This window comes from Myodes glareolus, chromosome 14, assembly GCF_982192425.1.
Source record: "Myodes glareolus chromosome 14, mMyoGla1.1, whole genome shotgun sequence".
Classification (NCBI taxonomy): Eukaryota; Metazoa; Chordata; class Mammalia; order Rodentia; family Cricetidae; genus Myodes; species Myodes glareolus.
Genome location: NC_142039.1, coordinates 76,392,003 through 76,416,435, shown reverse-complemented (window position 1 = coordinate 76,416,435; position 24,433 = coordinate 76,392,003). Strand labels below are relative to the sequence as shown.

Below are 24,433 nucleotides of genomic sequence, written 5' to 3'. Positions count from 1 at the left end.
AGGTACCAGGTAGCTGACAAAACCTTGGGTCACTCTACCTCCTCACCTGATGAGTCTTTGCAAGAGGATCTTTCTCTCACCATCCACAAGGCCTCATTCTGGGCAGGCCCCACATACAGGCAGAAAGAGGCTGGGGAGCCCCCTTTCATCAACTCTGATATCCAGCAGATGATGGAAATTCAAACTAGCAAAAGAGTCAAACTAAAAGTTTGGAAGGGGAAAGGAAAAGAAAGATCTGACCTTTCCTCAGGCTGTACGGGCGGTATGCCATATTCCTGGAGCAATGAGCAGGCCGCCATCACCTCACGCCCCTTCTGAAGCAAAAACCGCAAATCAGAACAGTTTCCAGGTCACCAGAAGGTCTTAGGCAACGACTTAAAGGATACATATAACCAGCTTTACTGGGGTCTCCCCTTTCTCCACAGTGAGACCCTTGTGGCTACTGTCAGCATAGCAGGGTCCCTGTCACCTGACCCCAGCAGGGATCAAGGAATGATCACTTGCACTCAAACTTCCTTACCCAACTCCAGCAGCCGAGGGAAGTTATTATGTTTTCTTTGCAGATAAGCACCTCAAATGGGGACAGGGAAATGTAACTCAGGGCTGCAATTCCCACACAGGACTTCATGTCCCTCAGCACAGCCAAATGAAAGCAGTCAGCATCCACAGAGTGTCTCATCAAAGGGTCCAGAGATATTCCAACCATGGAGGAACCCACCCGAGGATCTGACAAAATGTCTGGGAAGAGCTCTGAAAAAAAGATCTCTACAGGAGCCCAAAAGGTTCCCTAGGCAAAATTCTCTAGGCTGTCTCTGAGACAGAGTTGGAAACTTGCCACATGAGACACCCAAGAAGTGATGTGCAAAGTGTCTCCCAAGTGGGACCAGGAAAGAAGCAGCTAGAAGGCACCCTGAGAAACCACTGGAACAGTAAGTGGAGGCAAACCAATGACACTAAGGTGCCTATGGGCACCTGTCATGGAATATGTTGAGACCATGCATTGGTCCTGTCTGAAATCTCAAAGCCAAATATGGAAACTTGAGGGAAAAAAAATTCTTTCAATGATTCACCCACTAGGGAGAAAACTACTAATGTGCTTCCTTCCTAGATCCGGGCACTCAGAAGGTGCTAGAAGCACATATTACACGGCGCCTGGTGAGGCACAGATGGAGCATGCCCCTCAGAGGCCTCAAGACCATACATATTTTAAACATGAAGAAAGCTACAGCTTTTCCCTTTCCACAGTCCTCCAATGCCTCTCTGTCCTGGGACTCTAGAGATGACTCCATTATCCAAACGGCCAGTGCCCTGGGAAAACCCTTCTAGAGAGCCCCAGAAAAGGAAGTGATGAAAACAGCTTCCACTGTGGAATCTCAGTCCACACAGAACTGTCCTCCTGTCCCCCACCTAGAATTGCTGAGAGAGGCTCCACCTAGTACCAACTCTGGGTCCTTTGAGGCCCCTACGACTGTCCAGTGGGAACAATGTGACTTCTTTGTCCACCCCAACAGAGCCTCGTGGGCAGAGCCTGGCACAGTGATGTCTTGTTAGATCTAAGACAGACAACCCAGAGCCGAATCCGGGCCTAGAGAAAGGTGTCTGTGAGTCAGAGGAGAGTGAGGGGGTGACCTCAAAGACATAACTACCAAGAGGTGTCAGTTCAGGACATCAGTGTGGTTCCTCAGTTCTCACATAGCAGGGATACCAGGGAGCTGGAGGAGACAGAGGAGGAAGAGTCCTGTGAGTGGACACTCCCCGTGGAAGCTGGGGAGATGGGTAATTTTCAAATCTGTGAATTGGAGACCAATGGAAGTCTCTCATCCCCTTCTAAAACCTTTTGCCAGGATCCAGAAGACTCAGGCCTGAGCACACCTCACTGCTCAGCTGATGGCATTGTCCTGTGAGATTGGACCACTGGCAAGTTCTGCCAAGCCTGGGCCCCTGAGGTTCTGCTCGCTGCAGATATCCTGGCCTCCAGCGCCTCCCAGTCCAGCTTCAAGACTGTGCCTGCTATAACCAAGTAACCCTTCTTGCTGTAGGAATTCCTACCACCCGTAGCCTTTAAGTTACCTGCCCACTGGTGGTGGTGCACCCTTTAATCCTAACACTCGGGAGGCAGAGGCAGGCAGATCTCTGTGAGTTCAAGGACAGCCTGGTCTACGAGAGCTAGTTCCAGAACAGACTCCAAAGCTACAGAGAAACCCTGTCTTGAAAAAAAACCAAAAACCAAACAAACAAACAAAAACAAAATAAGTTACCTGCCCACATGGGTGTGGCCTCTTATTCTATATATGCCAATGTAAAGCACGCATCTGGCCTTTTTTCTGGCTGCTAGATTTGGTTGCTGTTCCCCATTTGAGCAGAGGATTGTGATCTGTGAGTCTATCCCTAAACAACCTTTTTACTATACTCAATTCTGAGCTAGAGTGGGATTTCTTTTTTAGCGTCCTTCTTCATCTGGCACCCACAACCGGCTTAAAGACTTAAACGGTCCACAGCCCAGAAAGTCTCCCAACTCTTCCCACTTGGCTTGCTTTTACCTAAGTGTGTTTTTTTTAACCCCTGCAACAGCAGAGCTCACTGCATCTAGCAACTTGGAAATTTCCCAAGCATGCGCATGCCCTCACCTCCACTACTGCGTTCCCTGCCACAGTTGTGGTGACTAGCATAACTTCCAGTTTGTGCTCCCTGCCTTTAAGTTCTGAGCTTTTTGCTCCATGTACAAAATTGATTTAATTGCTTTGAAGTTGCCAAGCGAGCCATATTTCTCAGTATTTATCCAGCACCAAGGCAAGAAAGCCAAAGCAGCTCGGGACTGTTCGTGGCACCAGGTTGTGCTGTTACTCTCAACTCTCCAACCACGACACCTGCTGGACAATGAAGATTATTACACCTAAAAGAATTTACCAGATCTCATGCTAGGTAAATATTTTTACTAATTAATAAATCAATAAACTGGAAAGTTATATAATTGCAGATGATACTACAATTTTAGTAACTTTTTGCTAATACTATGGATTGTATTCTACAAGGCTTATATGGTTATTGTGATACATCCATTTATTAAATATTGGGACTCAGTTTTTTCTTTATATTATGTTCTTAAGAAAATGGTTTGATAACAGAGCCAAGAATGAGGTGCTTTTAGAAATGATACAGTCTTTACAGATTAATAATAAGCAGCTAGATGACAGGATTAATATCATTGAAAATCAGTTACCTGAAAAAATTAATACTATTGAAGGGATAACATTAATTTGACAGACAAAATTGAATCCATCTCAAAGGATACTGAGAAATTATCTGAAAGAATTCATACTGTTGAATTTGACAATGAAAATTTGTTAAAAAGTTATGATAGGTTAGCAGATAGAGTGTCTCTCCAGGATGGCAATCTGCATGCTATCCAAATAATGTCCAAGGATGAGGTGTTATCTTTAAAGAAGAAACTTCAGACCTTGGAATCACATGTGCAGAATGAGGACCAGAGGCTAGGTACCTCAATGAAATCTCTAGAAATATATACAGGCCAGGAGATTCAGGTTTTACGAGAGATAGTAATAAACAGATTTGAAATGATTGAGGAAATTATTGGAGCTGATGTACAGGGAAAGAAGGTACAAGGACAGGATTCAACATCACCAGTAGCTGTCAGAGATGACTTACCCAGGGTTTTAGCTTCCTACCCTATAATCTACTCTGACAAAGCATCAAGTTCTAAAGGCCCAAAAGGATCCAAAGAAGGTAGGTGGATACCTATAGGAATGAATGATTTAACAGAAATTAAGCAAGCAATTGTAACTTACTGTTTGCATTCTTCATTTGTTAGGGAAATGGTAAACACATGGCCTTCTAGCATTAAAGCCATGCCACACGACTAGCTTCAGTTAATTTCAGCAGTCCTGGATGACGGGCCTCAACTAATGTTTAAATGCTATTTCAGAGAAGAGGCTAAAATTTTAGAACAACAGGGAAAAGCAAAAGGATTTAAGGCTTCCCAAGATCAAATTCTTGGTGAGGGCACTTATGCTGACCCACAGGCTCAAGTTCTTTACAATGAACAAATCTTGTCTTTATGCCAAAAAGCAGCCTTAAATGCTTAGGACAGGATTTAAGAACTAGAAAAAGAATTGAATTATATACCATGGATAAACAGTGCCAGAGAGAACACTTTAGTGACTTTTTACAAAGACTAACTAAGGCTGTACAAATAGGAGTAACAGATCCAGATGCTAGAGTACTTACTGAAATTCTGGCTTTTGAAAATGACAACTTAGAATGCAAAAAAAGATACTTGGGCCTTTAAAGGTTATATCAGCACCAATGAATGAATGGATCTTGCATACAATGAACATTGAGACATTTGACTATAATACTGAATCTTGCATAGGAGAAGCAATTTCCAAAGGAATGAGGAGACATCAAAATGCCAAATGTTTTAATCGTGGTAGAATAGGAAATCTGAGAAGGGATTATAGACAAGGAATCCTAGGAATAATATCTCCTCTGGGAATAGGAGGACTCAGCCTTCAAGTAACCGTAGAAGGTGTGACAAAGGCCAACACTGGACCAATAAGTGCAGATCAACAAAAGACAGACGAGGCAACCTGATACCATTAGGAAACTCCTTGGGCTTCTCACAGGTCCCCAAGTCAAAAGTGGTCTAGCCATTCCCAGTCACTGTGGAGAACATGTCTCACCAGAAAAATTAAAAATGCTAGAGCCTTCTGTAAAAAAAAAAAACACATTGTTCTAGATGATGGAATAAACATGGAAGATGAATCAAAAATTCCAATAGAAAATAGGAAACATATATTCTGGCAGACTTCTATAAATGATCAAAGACCAAAGCTAACAGTGCACATAAGTAGCATTGTAATTGTGGGCTTGATTGACACAGGTCTGGATGTGAGTATTATTACTCCAGGATCTTGGCATCCAACTTGATCTCTTCAAGAGGCAGATGTTCAATTAATAGGAATTGGAACTCTATCTCAAGTGAAACAAAGAATGAGATGGGTTGACTGCATAGGGCCAGAAGGACAGAGAGGAAGGTTGAGGCCATGTGTGGATAATATTATAGTGAATTTATGGGGTAGTGACCTGCTACAGCAATAGAATACTCAGATTAACACTCCTGCAGCCCCAGAAACTCATAATTCTAAGAAGGATATTATAAGATACTATGCACAAGAATCACCAGCCATTGAAGCTGTACAAGAATACAAAGCAACTAGCAAACATTTAGAGGTACCAACAATCCTACCTTTAAAATGGTTAACTGAGAGACCAGTATGGGTTAAACAGTGACTGTTAACAGAAGATAAACTGCAGTCTGGTACAGGAGCAACTAGATGTTCACCATATTGAAGAATCAATCAGCCCTTGGAATTCTCCTGTATTTGCTGTATTAAAAATATTCTGGTAACTGGAGAATGGTGACAGATCTAAGAGCTGTCAACAAGGTTATTCAACCTATTGGGCCCTCTACAATCTGAAATTCCTCTGCCTTCTCTATTACCGAAAGGATGATCTCTCATAGTCATTGGTTTGAAAGATTGTTTGTTTCTTCACTATACCTTTACAAGAAAAGGACAGAGAAAAATTTGCCTTCACAGTTTCTACTTAAAATAATTATCAACCTACTAGGAGATACCAGTGGACTATCCTTCCACAGGGAATGCTCAATAGCCTCACCCTATGCTAATACTTTGTAAGTACTGCCCTTCCTGTAGAGACTGCTGACATCCGGGTCTGAGCCATGCACGTTAGCCTCATTCCAGGTTCTTCACCATGGACTGGAGGAACCCTTTAGCTTTAAAGGACTTGAGACAAATCCTGCAAGGATGGAAGTTAGCTTCCCAACAGCACGTCCAGTAATCTGCATGTTCTTACCTCCTCAATTCTAGAGACGAGCTGGTGGAAAGGCCAGAAGTTAGGCATTCTGGATGTGCCTCACAGCCTGGTGGTTTTGCACGCACACATTGTGCCATCATTTACTCTGAAGGGAAGGAGGACACCTGAAAAGGGTTGAGGGGATGCACTGTGGTCACACAGCAAGTCATTCTAGGCCTCCAGCCCTTGCCTTCCCATGAGACAAGCAGAACAGGCCCCCTCATAGTGCTGGTTCACACAGCAGAGTTAACTTGCCCAAAGTGCAGGTGTTCTTTGGATCTTTGGGCTGGATTCTTTGGATTCCTGGGCATCTCCCTGCTACCTTTCCAGGTTTCTGTGCCCCAGGCTCTGTTTCTTAGGAAACACGTGGAGGTAACTGCACACAAAAGCAGCCACTCCCCAGGGTGGCCTGCACTGTTCCTCACAGAAGGCAGCCAGTGAACCGTTCCAACAGCGCCACTTATTCCCTGGTAAAAAACCTTGTCCCAGAAGGTCCCACCCAGGTAGAGGACATAGACATGGGGCCTGTCCAGCACATTTCCCAAGACTCTACCTGTGACACTCAGCAGGTTTTTAGGAGTGGATATGAGAAACACAGGCCTCGTCTGAGCCAACCCAGTATCAATGATAGCAGCCTACAGTTGTCACAGAGGACAACTGTCACAGAGGACAGAGTGAAGCCAGGACCCTGAGGCTGGCACTACTGGGTCCTCTTGGAACCCAGGAGGCACATTTGGGTCCAGCAAAGACTTGGGAATGGGTCCTAGGATTCCTCCCGGTACAAGTGCCGGAGATGATGATGCTGAGAGACCAGGCAGCAAGAATGGGGCTGCCACTGTCAGTCCTGTCAACTGTAATGGATATGCTCTAGGATTGGAGATCTCACAGAGACCTCTCTCATTTCTTCTCTTCTTTTTCTTTCTTCTTCCATTTTTTCTAGCACATTTCTAATGTGCAGGTTATATGGCATCATACAACATATAGAAGCCATGAAACATCTGAAAACTATAGAGTCCTTCAGTGTTTAACACATCTGAACTCATGGATAAGATATGCTCTTTACATTTTTATGTAGGAAACATGGAAGAGAAGATTATTCGATAGTTTAGCTGAACATCCAGAAATGTCTCGTCTGGTTTCCAGTCAAATGATGGGTTGATAACTTTACCTTAATATAGTAATGATGAGGAATAAAAAAGGTAAATGTAAGCTGCTTAGAAAGTGGTTGCCCCATGAGATTTCAACACAAGGAAAGTGCATTTAACATCAATTTTAAAAAGAATTTTCAATTTTATGATAAATGCAGTGTTGAATAATACTGAGTTTGTAATGATAACATTTAAAATTAAGACAATTATTGGAATGAGAGTGATAAATTAGACCATAGTTTGCTTCTAAGTATTCTTATAAATGTTGAAGAGATGGGAATTAGCTTACCAGATTTTGGAGTGTACTTCAGATTATCTCTTTTGAACTGGACAGTTTCACTTCTAGAGAATAAGTTATGATAGTTTTTGCCCATTACCATAAAGTTACATATGTGAACATATGCATTATAATGTTGTTTGGAAGCTAGCAATAGAATGACATGACCCTCAACATGAACAAAGGTACTTATTAAATCATAAATTTTTGTGTGTAAGTTGGAGTGATATAAATTAATTTAAAAAACACTTCCATAGAAGAAAATTAAATATTAAATAGAAGCATTTGCATGACCTGATGGTCATGGAGCATTGTGTCTACCTTGGTGGTAGACACAGAATCCTATTCTCTTTAAGGGAGCACACATCCTTCTTAACATCCCCCCCAAACCACTGAGAATCTTGCAGTTTACTTGTATTATGTGGCTCATTGTAGGGTGATGTAGCTTGAACTGCTTATTGGTTCTCTAATCTTGGTCACGTCTTGTGACTCCTGTAAGCTTCAGGAATTTCATGGACCATACACTTTTTATTTATAGCCTTCATGCTGCAAGGTTCTCAAGGATGTTGCCTTCATGAGTCACCAGTAGAACTGGGGTGGGCATCTCACTGCTGTAACTGTGTCACCCAGCTCTTTTTAACCATACCTTCTCTGAAATGATGCCATTAAACTTAACGCCTTGCTAAGCAATGTTTAGTAGAATAGCCTTTGTCTAGTTTTTGGTGTCTATTAAGTAAAATATGTATTTTTACAGATATCAATAAAGAAATCATAAAATATCAGACTAGTAGGTTCAGAAGTAGAAGCGGGATTTTAGGACCTTCGTATTCATACCAGTCTTGTCTCTCTATTGCTAGCTCAGCAAATTCAAATCTTGGATCATGAAGGAACCAAAATCAGTAGATCTTGAAGTCTGAAATTAGTGGGGTTGAAGCCTGAAGCCTTGCCAATAACAATGTCTACATTTGATGAGGGTATCCTCTTACCTAACATTGGAAAATTTAAATAAAATATAGGTGACCTACTGTTTAATAGAACGTTATTCCATAATTCTAATTAAAACACAAGTAGAAAAAAACTTTATTAAGGACCATGGAAATAGGTAGAGGGGTCATAGTAAGCTCAGAAATGAGGGAAAGAGTATCCTCTTTGAGCCACCATTGACACAGGTGGGGGATATTATAGCCAAGAAGCAGGTTGGAACTCTGTACAGGTAAATTCCCAATGCATAACCCATTTTTCAATGCAAAATAACTCCTTCCTTTGGGCGGTAACCACTTGTGATTCCATGAGGGACTATTATGTAACTGGGAGACCTAAATCTTCAGTTACATCTTTCATAGCTTATATATGAAGCAGTTCCTTGTAAGTTCAACTGAAGTTAGTAAATTTATTTTAAAACAAGAATTTTGTTATCTAAATAATAGAATATGAAAATTGTCAGAAGAATATTTAAAGTAATCATAATGTCAAAATTTCTGAGAACTCCTAAGAATTCTAATTTATTTAAGTCACTGAATCTGCAAGGGCAGCAAAAAAGGAATTTGAAAACACTGAAATAAACTTCTTTTCATTCTATATTGTAATCCTAAAATGAATTACTGTTGCTGAAAAACATACTTGCAAAAATTTAAAATAATATTGCTGACTTGGTTGCATCCTGAAGGATCTTGCTGCAGGCAGACCAGGTGTGCGGAGTTTACCTGGGGCGTGGTGGAGGAGAACCTTTATCAGATATGGAGGGCGACGTGCTAACCTGGATGGTCAGGATGGTTGCCTGGAATGGCAGGATATTGGGAAATGGGAGGACATTGGGAAATGGGAGGGCATCGGGAAATGGGAGGGCATCGGGAAATGGGAGGGCACAATTCGCCATGACTCAGAGGCCAGAGCACTCTCTGTTCAGTTTTGTCCCACAGTCTCCGTGACTTGTAGTCGGGCGACGTGCTCCTCTCTGACTTCAGTGTTATTTCCTATTTCTCGCGCATCTATAAACTTCTTGGTATGAGCTTTGATTTCGTATTCATTGTGCAGTGTAGGGGAGACAAAGACCAAACCCATCCGCTCACCAGACACAGGGGAAGAAAACACATGTTATGAAGCAATAAACAGGCAAGTAAACAGGCTGTGGCCATGGATGCAAACACTTAACTGTCGTAGGCAGCTTAGGTAAATAGTGACACAGGATTTAGGGCCCACTCTATCTCTTAATGCTCCTACTTTTTCATGCTGTTATAAGGGCAATTACATTTCAACATGGCTGTGGATGAAGACAAACGCTTAACCCATAGGAGGTAAGTTCATGCACACAGAAAAGACAATGTTGAATGGAAGGTTTAGGAAAGTCAAGTGGACGATTATTGGTTAATGAGTACAGTGTCCCTGAGATCTATGGTGGTATTTCTATATCAGTGTGATTTTCCCTAACGCCACTGAGCTGAGCACCCACCTTGGCTTAGATGGGAACTTTTTACTCCACAGAGAGTGATGTTTTAGATTATGCTTCTTGATGGGGATCAATTTAACCTCAAGCAAAAATTAGCGTGGATGCACAACAATTCTGCTTTTATCGAACAAGTCAAAATATGATTTTAAAACACATAATAAATTAATTGACTGAGTTCTATAGTGAATACGTATTTATATAAGTGGAAAATCACAAACTTTATTGCATTTGGGGCTGTGTTCTTTACTTCCTGAACTGTAGGAACTAAGATTTACATACATACTTTTATCAATTAATGTTTTTAATCTATCTAAAACCTCCTGAGTTCTCGTTCTCTTTCATATTCTGATATTAAGGCTTGTGAAGGTGTCTAGAATTAACTCTCAGAAGGAATATTGAGAAGAGCAAAAAAAAAAAAAAAAACAAATTGCAAAGAGAAAAATGGAAGCTGTTTTCCAAAGACCTCAGCCACTTTTCTGCATTTAGTATCCAGGCTATTTTGCAAATGACTCAGATTTCATGACTTTTTGGCTAAAGACAGGGAAGAGGAATTAATGGTTGAATGGGGAAACGGTAAAGTTGTTCCAAAAGCCAGGCAGTGTCAAGAGACCTGGTACCCCATCTGTTCATTTTCCCACCTAGGGTTGACTTTCACCTTCTCAATCATGACTGGCAATGGTGTTCTGTTAAGACTCTTCTGACATCTCCCCAATACTGAAGTCAATGTTCTCTGGCATCTGTATGCACATAGGTCCCAACCTTAGCTTAAACAGGAAACACTGCCCTAGAGGATTGTGACTCAGTCTATTCCAGAATATTTTACCAAACCATAGTTTCTAAAGTAAAATCAGTGTTGGGTTAACCTTAAACATGGATTTATTGGGGAGCTTTTTTATTAATAAACCCTCCATGCACATTGTCAGGATTCAAGGTCTCGAGGATGATTTATCACTTTGCCTAGCAGTAACACTCTACAAATTGTCCCACACCATGAGGAGATGGGATCAGTTATGGGATAGATTCCTGGAGGCCTGATGCCTAGAAGGTCAATGTATTTACTGACACATCCAGTTATAAGCAGGACAGGACTCAGAGGTGGGGCTTCCTAGGCAAAGGCTCAGTTGTTAAAGTCTCAGGGAGATGCAGTCAGACATATCTGTGGAACCCAGGGATCTCTGAAACTCAAGTTTGTGGAGGGTATCTGAGGAGCAGCAGACATCCCAGGTGAGCCCTCTAGGCCAGGGAAGGTAGACCGGAAGCTCACACTAGAGGAGAGTCCTGGGTAGACTCCCAGAGGAAGTGAGCACATTCCTCAGGAAGGACATCTCTTCAACCTCTCCAGCCCCAGTGTAGGGGAGCAGGGGAGGGTGGAAAGAGAAATCTAAGAGATTATGACACCCCCAAGATTCCCACTGTGTGCTAATTCTCAGTAAGAAAAATCTGGTCTTGGCCGCAGAGACATTGAGGGTGTCCTCTGTTTCCAGGGGCTGTGTCCTTCACTTGTTTTGTCAACAGGCATCATTCTCTTGCCTGCGCTTTGCCCCTGGCCTGGCCCTACCAGGAGGGTTGAGAGCCTGATCTTGAGAGTGGCCTACCTTTGTAACTTCCCTACACTGGTGTTTCTGGCTTCTAGCTCCTTGACCATGGGACCTCTTTCCATATTTTAAAAGTGAGTGTGAAGTTGAAGGTACAGTTCAAAGTGTAGAACAGAGGGACTAGTGGATGTTGCCCTTCCCTTATTCCTCAGGGATTAGATACTGAGAAGTTTTTGTTCCAGAAGGGAAGTTCAGAGACCCCATGTGTCTCCTGTTCTATGTGAGTCTGGAAGAATGTGTTGTGCGTGCTCAAACTCCTGGAGTCCCCTTTTTCTGTACTTGGGGTCAGATGTCATGTTAGAAAAAGTTTGTTAGGGTGATCTACTTTTGGTCCAAATATTAAGCTAAGTATACTCTAAGTACTTACTTCAATCTGTAAACTTCTGAACCACAGGGGACACCAATCTATTCTGCTACAGACGTTAACAGAAAGACCAAAGAAATGAAAACTTAAAATAGGGAGATCCGGCATCAAGTATGACGTTGCAAGAGTTGTCAAAAATGGGAGAGGCAAACCTGGTTAGCTATTTAAGGAGGTGGAAAGAGCTTAAGGAAGGCTCCACCTGGTGGGCACAGGTGCCCATCTGAAGTTAACCTGTGATCCATTTTGAAGAGAGTGTATGAATCCTCAACTACCTTGTTCCAGTAGCTGTTTCCTGTTTCTCATTTTAAGCATTTTCTGGAAAAGAATTTTGATCCTAGATGAGGATTATTAATATTTTTGGCCAAGCAATGGTGGCACATGCCTTTATTTCCAGTACTCCAGAAGCAGAGGCAATTTCTGTGAGTTTGAGGTCAGTCTAGTCTACAAAGTAAATTCCAGAACATCCAGGGCAACACAGAAACACTGTCTCAAAACACCAAAAGAAGAAAATTGGTATTTGGACTGACCAAAGCTGGTAGGACTGTCTCATATTCCTAGCTACACTTTGCTCTTGGGTGTTTAGACCATGTAGGTGGTCACAGATTAATGCTGTATATATTTAAAGCCTACTGAGACTGCTTAGAGCTCACTCAGAGTGACTTAGACAGAATTCCTGAATTCTCCAGGTTTTCTTCTCTGTGGTGACATCTCAATGGCTGGCTCAGGGTTCTGCTGACCATGTGGCTTCCTTCAGAAGTGCGGGATGTGTTCATCTCCATTGACTTTTCTCCCTGAAGGATAAACCCTGGTTCCAATGTCTGGAGACACCATGTCCTCAGTGGAGAGAATGGGTCCCATCTTCTCGTGGGTCTTGGCTGACAAGGATTATAACGGCTAACATATTAAGTGTTCTCTTTGACCACCATGTCATTGTTGGTGTTGGTATTGCCCACCCAGGACAGTTTTATCGGTATTGAAATTTCAACTTTCATGTTACACTTGGATAAATTTATACAAAAAGGAAACAATTTTACATGAATCTTGATTTTGCTAAGACTATTTACTCAGATGGTTAAAACCAACAAAATTGACAAAAATCACAAGTATTTATGCTGATTATACTTTTTAAATCAATTTTTGTACATGTTATCATGAGTAAACCATAAGCAAACCAATATCTTAAAAGAATTCCATTCATTTAAATAAAAGTTGGATATCAATGTATCAAATTTTGACCTGAGAAATTTTAATAACCTTTAACCATCAATCATCTATCTCTGTAAACCTCATCTGCCACACACCTGACACATTTACTCAGACTTTTTCCCACCTGTCTTTACTCTTTCTTGATATTCCTCTCATAGTAGAACCTTCTTAGTAAAAATTCTTCTATCATACAAAATCCTTTCTTATCTAAAGCATTCTATTTTCCTTCTCAATCTTTTAACCAAGCACAGCCTCATTTTTATGTTCTTGCTAGCATGTCTCTTTCACCTACTTTTTGTTTCATAGCTACTTTATTCCTCTAAAGCTTGTATTTTTACACCCTTTTCTCTTCATTTTAAAAAAAAAGTTTAAGTTAGAATATGATCATGTAATTTCCTCTCTTCCCTTTCTCCTTTCATTGTCTTTTCCCTCCAACCTCTCCTTTGCCATCCTTAATCTCTCTCAAATTTACCTTCCTGTTTACTATTATGGTTGCATATATTTTGTAAATATGAATGTACAACATTCTGGGCCAGTTTCATGTTTCTTGTACATACATGATTTCAAAGCTGAACCTAGAATTCTGGGACTGACTGGCTCTTGTGACCCACCCTGTACTGGTGGCTCTGGTATCCAGGGTCACAGCCATGGAATCTCACCGAGGCAGGAAAATGAATTTTTCAGTCACAGTTCTCGTAAAGATAATAGAAACTAATGCATGTTGTATATAATGTATGTATCTATGATTGTATACAGAGACTGTTCCCAAAAGGTTTCTGAAGGGAATGAACCAAGACATCTGCTGCATTCGGGCCAAGGAAAAGATTTCTTGTAGTCCCCAACTCTTGGGGCTGTATTTCTCCCTACTTGGGATCATATTCTGCACTAATGAAATTTTGCTCATGTGACCTCAGCACCACCAACACAAAGCCTGAGCCAACTATGTCTTAAGTTTTTGTCTTATTTCTTAAGTCTTTAAGATTCTGAACCATAGGTGCACATACACCCTGTGATGATTTAGGTTCTCAGTGCACACACAGTCCAGTTCCTGGAGCCTGGCCAGTTGCTCTTCATTTTAGTGGATAAATCAAATCCCTCTGTATGTCTACTTTAGGCCAATCAGAATCTTAACTTTTTTCACAGTGTATTATTTAGGGCAGTTCAAATGATTTCCTTCCACCATTATGGTTTTAATTTCTAGATAGAAAATTAAATTTTCAGAGGCACTGATGCAATTGGAATCTCATCTCTTCTCCTCTAGGTTTATGAGACATGATTGTTGTTCTCTTCTTTGTCGCCCTCTGCTTGGAAGTCGACTCAGCTTTTATCACACTGGGTCCCAGTTTGGATGCTGAGGGGCATGAATGGAAGACAAAACATGGGAAAACATACAACATGGTTAGTAACAAGGAAATTCCCATAGATGATCGGCCTGGCTTTGTGTTTTTATGTATTTGCGTCCTATGGCCATACCATAGGTTCTGGAATCCAACTCTACTCAAGGCTTAAACTAAAGACATGCTCCATGTGTACTATGTGACAAAAGTCCCCATTGCTGTTGGGTGATGTGGACAATGGCTTCCAGAAGAGTACACCATCTATTGCCATGGCCCCTCTTCACCAGAATGTCCACTGAGTGAACTTGGGTTGAACTTAAAATAAAAGGAAAAATCACAACTTGTATTTTTTCCAGAAATGAAGAAAGTCTGAGGAGAACAGTGCGGGAAAAGAATTTTAAAATGATTGAACTGCACAATTGGGAATATCTCGAGGGGAAGCATGAATTCACCCTGGCCATGAACGCCTTTGGTGACCTCGTGAGTGTGACATGAATAGCATCACATGGTATTTCTCCTCTTCAGTTCTTTATAAATACCCTCAATCACTTGTTGCCTTTCTTGAAGACCAATACAGAATTCAGGAAAAGGATGATTGGCTTTCTACGGCAGAGGATGAAGAAGAGGCACACGTTCCAGGATCATCTGTTTCTGTCTGTCCCCAGATCTGTGGATTGGAGAGAACGAGGCTATGTGACTCCTGTGAAGAATCAGGTGTGGCCGTGTGATGTCCCCAACTTCCCCTACTCACAGGCGGCTAAGAAACAAATGCCCTCTTTGCTTTTTCAGACGGTGGAGCAGCATGCCGTTCACTGCTTTATAAAAGTATTCTGATGTACAAATTATTCACAAATATCCGTTATTAGACTTGCTAACGAGCAACGACCTTTTCTTTACTCCCTAGGGTCATTGTGCTTCTAGTTGGGCTTTTAGTGCCGCTGGAGCCCTAGAAGGACAGCTGTTCAGGAAAACAGGGAGACTGATCCCGCTGAGTAAGCAGAACCTGCTGGACTGTGTGGGATTTAATGTCACCCATGGCTGCAGCGGTGGCTTCCTGCAGCACGCCTTCCTGTACGTGAAGGACAGCAGCGGCCTGGCTACTGAGAAGTCCTGTCCTTACAAAGGGCAGGTGAGTGGAATTCCGGTGCTCTTGCCAGTACAGCTCAGGCTGTGGAAAGCAGAACAATTGCAGAGCCATTGGCTCTCTTCAAACTTGCTTTGTTACTGATTTATCTTTTTACTGCTGGAGAATTGCATGCACACATATAATGTGCTTTGACCAAATCCATACCATTCCTTTGCTGCTAACTCCTCCCGTGTCACCCCCAAACACTTTTCCTTCCCAACTTCCTGAGCCCTTTTGTTAATCTCACCAAGCCCACATCATACTCCATGTGTCCAGGATAGGACCATTTATTGAAGCGTAAGCAAACTCTCAGGCCACATCCCTAAGAAAACACTCTTCTCCTACAGCAGCTCTCAATTGCCAATAGTTCACAGCTAGGGGTGGGACATCATGATCCTTACCATTGTCCGTGGTGGTATTTGGCAGGGTGGATCTTGCATAGACCATGTGTTTAAAGTCACAACTCTGTGACTTCCTGTGTGCAATGCCCCTGATGTGTATCAACATCAACATACACTTTGTCATTACAGATGCTCATTATCTCTGGCTTTTACAACATCTTAGACCGCACTGCCCCACAATGACACCTAACTCTGATCTAGCATCTACATATGAGCGAGAGCCTGACGGAGTTGTCACTCTGGGTCTACGCTACCTCACTCAGAAATATTTCCAATTCTAACCAGTAGCCTACAAACTTCGTAAGTTCATTTTTCTTTATGACTGAACATATCCCATTGTGTGTATGTACCAAGTCTTCATTATCCATTTGCAAGCTGATGGACATCTAGTCTGTTTCTATATTCTGGCTACTATAGATAAAGTAGCAACAAACACGGGTGAGCAAGTACTTTAGTGCTAGGTTATAGACCCCGTGTTCGTTGCTACTTTATCTATAATAGCCAGAATATAGAAACACTCTGATTTCCATAGTGCATGATTTCTGTGAGTGCTCGGCTAATCGGCACTCTTTCCAACAGTGAGTAAGGATCCCCTGATCCACATTCATGTCGTCTTGTTTTGGTCACTTGTTTTATTATCTTGGCTATTCTGGCCATAGTAAGATGAAATTTCAAAGTAGCTTTTAATTTGTATTTACTTGATGACTAAGGATACTGAACATTTTGAAAAGTATTTCTTGTCTCTCTTATTCATTCTTTTCGGAACTCTGATTAGTTCTAATCCCCTCAAATTTGATTAGATATTAGTTTTCATGGCGTTTGTTTTGTTGTTGTTGTTGTTTAATCTTTGTGTGTTCCATATATTAATTTTCTGTCAGATGAATAACTGTTAAAAGTTCCCATGTTCCGTCTTTATTTGAATGATGGTTTCCTTGGCTGTTTTGAGGGGTTTTAGTTTCCTGAAGTCCTATGTGTGTCCTTTATTTGTCTTTTTTCTTAAGACTCGACCATGTGACGTGGGGCTGAAGAGATGGTTCAGCAGCTAAGAGCACTGGCTGCTCTTCCTGAGAACTCAGGTTTAATTCCAGGCACCCACAGGGCAGCTCAGAGTCAGCTCTACTCTGAGATCACATACTCCCTGCAAGCATCAGCCACATATATGGTGCACAGACATACACACAGGCAAAACTAGCATAAACAAAAAATAATAAAATAAAATAAAAATTTTAAAGTAAAATAGAAAAAAAGATGAGGCCACATTCATTCATTAAATTTTCATAAAAAACTATTTAAAATGTCTCTCTCATTTAAGATAAAATTCACTTACACAGAGTTCTAAAACCTTTAAAGAAATACACATGATATTATTTAAAAATACAGATTATAAGCATAGAAGGAAAACATTATCTTACTGTGAAATGGAGGCGTGGAGGTCATTAACTTCCCAAAGCACGAGGCAAAGGGTTGAGTTCTGTGGGGGTGCACTGGATACACATTTTTCCAGATTAGTTGTGACTTTCCTCTGACTTCTGCACTTTTTTTCATGTAAAATATATTGAAGACATCCATCCATTCTACCTTAGAAAGACAGTAACCGATGATTCCATGAATTTGGTAATATTTTTCATCAGACTAAAAAATGCTCTCTTGTCTGGTTTGGTTCTGAGGCAGCATCTTACTATGCAGCCTTGGCTGGCAATGAATTCAGTACGTTTGCAACCCAGGCTGGCTGGGAACTAGCAGAGCTCTCTGCCCGTGCTTTTCTGCCAACAGCATCGTCTGAGAAAGAAGGAGCTCCCTGAGTCTTGGCAAACTAATGACAGAGAGAAATGAACTATGAAAGAGCCGTTTCCACATCCAGGGTTTGGAAATGTGCTATTTCTTAAGAGGTATGAGATTTTTGTCTGTTTGTTTCCATATATTTTTCTACATTTATTTCCTGGTTTTTGTTCCTCCTGGTAATCTATTAACTAAACCTTTTGTTCCCTGCAAACACAGTTTAATGATTGTATGGTATCTTTGTACGTGGTTGCCCTGATACAAACTCTGCACAAGATGCACTCTGGATCCTTAGGGGTTTTTGCTCTTTGGGTCCACAGCATTCCTTGTTGAAAATTCACATTGCAGACTCAGAGTCTTGTTTCATGGACCAAGCTCTCCTATCTGCGGCAGCCTTTGCCTCCCAAGAACTAGGGTTAAAGGCATGCATAACCATTCCAGGCTCATAAAATGTTTTCTTGCAAATAGTCAAGACAGACTTTCTCTAGCAGAAAGGAGTGGTTCCCAGGACACCTACATCACATGGGAGTGCCTTGCTCCAAAGGAAAGATAGACTGCATTTGTAGTACAGTAATTAAGTTCTCCTAGATCATTCATGGAACAAGATGTTAACAATGCCTTGCTAATAGAAGCAGCTGGCAGAGAGCTGCAGAAGATGTACTCATAAGTTGCTGTGATCCCAGAATCCTATCTATAGACAATGAAACATGAATCTAGGCCCAGAGAGCTAAGTGATTCAGCCTACATTTTTTAACGAATAAAATGAAAAAGAAGCTTTAGAGAGGATCTTGCTTGAATTATGTTGAGGGCTGTGTTCTTAAATGGTTTTAGAATGAAAAGAATAATCTTGGTTAAGAAGTAAAAGTAAGGCTGTGTTCAAAATGGCAGAATTGTGCCCCAAATTGGAACTTTGTTATGAACTAGTATAGTTCTCTAAAAGTCATCAAGAGATAAGAGCTCTGACCCACAGAGCATCTGACTTACGTCAGGGTATCCAGGTGACTGAGATCCCCAGATGGTTAAGGGGACTGCCTAACTTCCCTGACTCCTGTCTCACGTTCATCAATCCTGATTCAGCAACAACTGCAGCATGTTATCTCAGACCATTGGCTACCAGGACAGACGGCGTGGAGTTCTAGTTTAAGCTAACTGATGGCGTTTAGATGTCAGCAATTCCTCAGAATGGGTTCTATAATGAATTCTACGGTGTAACTTCAGACCAAAGAACATATCACATCTTTTGCAACTAAAGGCTGTCATGCCACTGAATTATCTGATGTGTCCTAAGACCTGAGTATCAAGTAAATGTTGCATTCCTTCCATTGGTAAGGTTTCTCTCCCGAACAGATCCTCTAGGGGGTTTTAGGTGTGGCTCATACTTAAAAGCCTTGTCACATTCTTTACGTTTCTGTGGTTTCTCTCCAGGATGAAATTTCCCACTTGAGCTTCAGCTTCTGAAGCAATTTCCACCCTTCCTACATCTGTGTGGGTCCCCCTCCCCTATGCATTCTTTGCTGCAGAAGTTTGAGTGCAGGGTCAAAAGACATCACGTTCTCAATGTTTGTGCTCTTTCTTCCCCGGATTCTGACTGAGAAGGTTAAACATTTGTCACGGTCTTATATTTCAAAGATCCTTTCCAGGGCCTAAGCCTTTTTATCTACTGGAGTTTGAGGATTCACCAGAGGTAGTCCTGTGGCTACTATGTCTGTTTCAGTTACAGATTTCCCCTGTGTTGCTTGTTTTGTAAAGTGTGTGATTGGGGGAATCATAAGACACTTTGCTGATCTCATTCCATTTATGACTTCTCTTGAATGCTCACAAACTGATGAATAATATGCTTTGAACTTTGACCCAAGATCTTCTCATACTTAATTACATAGCCAGACTACTGTAGTTCTCCAGCATCACATGGCTACAAGCCCCGAGTAGAGTCCACACATTCCCACTGCTTCTGGGAGAAGTCCTTAGCCACATCCTTACCGTCAATGAACCCTGGGACACATTTTCCTGAGAAGTAGCCATTTCTCCTAGTGCTCCTCTCTGACTTTCTTTCTCAGGAACAATGACTGACCTCTTCTTACACTGCTACCTTTCCTACTGCCTCCCTCTCTTTACCTCCTGGAGCTCTCTGTTAGCACAGTGAGCAGGCCTGGTTGATCAGTGTAAGACCTGGGTTCCAGAACCCTGAGTTCTGTTCCCACCAGGCTTCTTCAAAGAGTACTTTCCTGGGACATTCTGCAGGGCTCCTGCCTCTGCAGTGAGTTTTCAGGTCCCTGTGAGAACACTGGCCGATTTTCTGTGTCAGGCCGGTTTCCACACCACACTGTCTCAGGAGGTTCCTCTGGAAATGTTGAGTTTTTCTGTCCTGCTTGCCCTTGGGTACTCAGCACTTTTCTAAATTGTTGGTCCTAATGACCTGTGCTACAAGGGGCCCTGTTCAGAAAGTCCTTTCCTATGTGTCTAACTTAAAGTGTTTTCTTACTTTCTCCTAAAACAAATTTGGGCTATCAGATCTTAGGTTGAAGTCCTTGGTCTATGGAGTTGGGTTTTATTCAAGGTGATAAATAATGATCTAACTTAATTCTTTTATGTGTAGCTATCCAGTCTGACCAGAAGGATTTGTTGAAGATTCTGTCTTTTTTCCAACTGGTATTGTTGGCTTCTTTGGGTGAGAAAGTAGGTTTATGCCTGGTCTAGTCCATTGTTGCATGTCTGTTCTGGTGCCACTGCCAAGCTGTTCTCATGACTGTATCTCTGTGATAAGATTTAAATCAGGGGTGGTGATAACCCCAATTGTTTATTGCTCAAAACTGTTGTGGCTGTCCTGTTATGTTTGTTTATTTTGGTGAGGGTGTATATGTGTGTGGCTGTCCTGTTATGTTTGTTTATTTTGGTGAGGGTGTATGTGTGTGTGTGTGTGTGTATGTGTGTGTGTGTGTGTGTGTGTGCATGCATGCATGCATGTGTGTGCTTCCATAAGAATTTAAAATTTTTTTAATTTCTGCATAGAATTGCATTGGAGTTTTGATGGGGATAGCACGGAGCCTGTAGACTTCAGCAGAATGGGTAGTCACAGTGTTAGCCCTACCTCTTCATGAGCATGGGGGCAGTTTGTGTCTGCTCATCTTCTGGTATCTTCTTCAATCTCTTAAAGTTTTCATTATATAAATCTTCACTCACTTGGCTAGCTTTATTCCAAAACTATTACAAATGCTATTGCGTCCCTCATTTCCTTCTCAATGTGTTTGTTGTTAGTATATAGTTGGGATATAAATCAGAACACACTAAGATCTGCATTCTGCCTTTGTATCTTGATACATTGCTAAATGTATTAGTTCATTCATTAATATGTTAACTAGGGATTTTCTGGTAGCATCTTCACAGGTTTGTGGGTAGAGGAAAAACAACACCTGCGAATGAGGACTTGCAGGGGCTGTGGCTTTGTCTGTTTCCTCTTCATCTTCTTCGCTTTCTTACTGCACTAGCTGAGATTTAAATGAAATGGGGGGGTTGGGTCCTGGGAAATATTAACAGGACTGAAAATTATTTGGCCAAATTAACCAAGAGAAAGTGAGAGAAGGTCAAAATTATTAAAATTAGGTAGGGAAATGGAGCTATTACAGTAGACACTGGGAAAATTCAGTAGTTCAAAGGCTATATGTTAAATTTTTATATTCCTCTGAACTAGAAATTATTAAAGACATGAGTGAGTTTCTGGATGCATGTTACTTATCAAATTTAAATCAAGATAAAGTAAATAATTTATGTGAACCCACAACAATTGACATTGATTCTGTAAATAAAAATGTCTTAGTTATAAGGAAGCCCAGGGCCAGATGGATTCGGCACAGAATTTTGCCAATTCTTTCCACAGAGAATTAGCATCCATTGTCCTTGGATTATTCTACAAATTAAAGAGGAAGGAACACTTACAATTATTTTATGAAGCCCAAAGTAACCCAAGAGAAAAGCTAGACAAAAGTCTAAACCAAAAAAGAGAATTATAGGCTAATCTCTCAATCACTTTAGAAGCAAATTAAATTCTAAAACACATCCAAATGATCATACACCATAATCAAGTCAACTTCATCCCAGATATTCGAGGTTGGTGCATATACTTAAATTAGTAAGTGTAATTCACCACATAGACTCAAGGACAGAAACCACATGATCATTTCATTAAGTATAAAAAAAAGACCTGTAGCAAAATCCAACATTGCTTCAAGATAAGATTCCTGGGGAAATCTGTGGATACAGAGAACATAACTCAACATAATACAGCCGATGTGCTACCAGCCCACAGTCAACATCATGATAGATGAAGAGAACCTCAAGCATTTTTCTGACATCACCATTAAAGTAGTAGGACCTGCCTGTAAGCCATCACTGCTGTCATGACAGTGTTAGCCCGTGTATGGTTATGTATTTTGATAGGGTACTTTCCAAGGACCCCTTCTTTCTGCTGTGAACACAGAGAACAGGGAAGCCACTCCACGCGGTACAGATCTCTTCACTGTAAATATTTGTTATGAATAAAGGACTATGGAGTGTCATTGGATACCAATGAGCTAATTTTCAGACCCAAATCTCCCAGTAGAATTTCACTTCCTAAAATGGTTTATAAGAGCACAGACTTGGAGCCCCTCATCTGCAGTGGGCTGAGTTCTGTGGTTCTAGCTCATCTTCTCTGGGAGGTGGATAGCCATGAATGAATTTCTTTCTCCTCAACTTTAAAAGGGTAGAGAGTGCAGGTACCATGCTGAGATCTCTGCAGCTAATGTCAGAGACTTTGTGCAAGTCCCAGGACACGAGAAAGCCCTTATGAAGGCAGTGGCTAAGGTGGGGCCCATCTCTGTGACAGTTGATGCCAGCCATAGCTCCTTCCAGTTCTATGAGAGTGGTAAGTGTCTTCCTTCTAGAAATCCATGCTAAAAAGTTGTACTGCCACCATGACAAATCAATATCATGATTTCTTTCTTAGCGTTAAATGTATATGCTCCCATTTGTAAATTTTACAAATTCTGTAAAAAATTCTATATAAATTTTCCTATTTTGCATTACTTTAAAACAATTCCATGAATGAGAGCCAATTGATGTTTTTCAAATTAGCCTAATGTTTCATGTGGTAAAATTTACTTGAATTTTCTCCAGCTGTTTGACCTTTAAAATTCTAACCAGATATTTTATTTATGTAGAAAATTATTATAAGGAACCTGTCAGTTCTATTAATTTTTATTTTCTGTGGGTTTTGCTTGAACTCACCTACAAGTAAATCAATAAGATTTCTCACATGCATCCAAGCAACCATTTTACCAAAGGATTTATTCTAATTTTTTTCTGGTACATTTACCTGACAGCTTACAGTTTTAGCCCTGATAACAATGAAACCTCTTGTTTAGTCCTACGTGGTGTGTCTGTCATTCCAGTGAGCTTAGAAATGTTTCTCTTATTGCTGGTGACATGGTACTGGGAGGTCACTGGAGCCTCTCAACTCAACTTAACTTTGGTTTTACTTTTTTAGGCATTTATTATGAGCCACAGTGCAGAAGGGTTCACCTAAATCATGCTGTTTTGGTGGTCGGCTATGGCTTTGAAGGAGAAGAGTCAGAAGGCAACAGTTACTGGCTGGTCAAGAACAGTAACTTCAGAAAACATTTATATTTGAAATTCAAAAGGGAACTACTGTCATCAGTATTTGGATAGATGGACCAGCGGTTCCGTACACGTGTAGGTAGAAGACATCCTGTTCTTTCTCTGCAGCGATTTTCAGAGCCTGTGTAATTCAACTACTGGTATCCAGGAGATGAACCTCTGTGTCTTCTGAATCTTTCCTTAAGTGTGGTTTCTGACATGGTGCTTACGGGAGGTTAGTGTAATGAACCTTCTGGGCTGTGTTCTTTCTGTTTAATGACAGCCATGCTCTTCTTCCAGCTGGGGTGAAGAATGGGGCATGAAAGGCTATACGAAAATGGCCAAGGACCGAAACAACAATTGCGGAATTGCTATCTATGCCACCTACCCCATTGTGTGAGCTGCTGGGGGCAAGAAGGACTGGGCACAGCGTGTGCTAAGGAGGGCGTTCCGCTCCACAGACCAGCTGCTGCTGTGTGGAGAATGACACCTGAGTCACTGAGGATCCATTCATGTTTGATGTGAACTAAATTCATAAATATCAGTGACATAAACAGATTTGTAGCAGTGAATCTCTTACAAAAAATTTGAATTTTCATTTTTAAAAGAATGTACAAATTTACATATTCAAAGATGAAGCTTAGTTTCAAAATGATAGTGGGAATTCTTTTTGTAGTTCAACCCTTAATGAAACATGAGGACATAATTGTTTGTGTGTGTGTGTGTGTGTGTGTGTGTGTGTGTGAGAGAGAGAGAGAGAGAGAGAGAGAGAGAGAGAGAGAGATTCAGTCAATGATGCCAAAGGAAGAAAAGAAATCAATGTGTCCATACAGAAACTCTTACAATGTTGTCCGTTGTATTGAGTGTTCCCATTCTGTAAGAACAGGTCCTGTTGGTACCTGAGAATTCTTCATGATAAGGAACGTTGTCTGTGACCTCCTAGAGCAAATGCCTCTGTCTGGCCAGGGTTTAGAGCACATGAAGTACCCATTTTGCCTTGCCATAGTTTTATGAAATGAGAGTGTTCCTTGCAATCCAAAGATGAAGAAGTAAACTTGTGCAATCAATCGGATGAGGAATTGCTCAATGCTTTGTAGCTGGAGGACAGAGCCCATTTGAACAAGACTCAGTGTAGACAAGAGATTGCACAAAGAGAGGGCAAACCTGAGCTGTTCCAGGCCCATCTCCCTTCATCTCTGGCCACATGGGTGGCAACGACAGCAGGGAT

The 24,433-nt window shown here is 41.3% G+C and overlaps 1 protein-coding gene across 3 annotated transcripts in view; it reads left to right on the top strand.

Moving 5' to 3' along the window:
• LOC125408961 (testin-2-like) overlaps nucleotides 1-23,605 on the top strand; it is a 48,795-nt gene extending 25,190 nt beyond the window's left edge. Inside the window, exons 1-7 of one of the 3 annotated variants that reach the window (XM_087896649.1) lie at nucleotides 14,204-14,325; nucleotides 14,622-14,748; nucleotides 14,836-14,982; nucleotides 15,173-15,397; nucleotides 22,312-22,474; nucleotides 23,096-23,210; nucleotides 23,503-23,605. In XM_087896649.1, coding sequence (XP_087752775.1) covers nucleotides 14,204-14,325; nucleotides 14,622-14,748; nucleotides 14,836-14,982; nucleotides 15,173-15,397; nucleotides 22,312-22,474; nucleotides 23,096-23,210; nucleotides 23,503-23,605 — 1,002 coding nt within the window. Of the gene's footprint in view, nucleotides 1-14,203; nucleotides 14,330-14,621; nucleotides 14,749-14,835; nucleotides 14,983-15,172; nucleotides 15,398-22,311; nucleotides 22,475-23,095; nucleotides 23,211-23,502 lie in introns of those variants that run through there. The other 2 variants (XM_087896648.1, XM_087896650.1) reach the window with 2 other exon arrangements.
• Nucleotides 23,606-24,433: the final 828 nt, after the last annotated feature.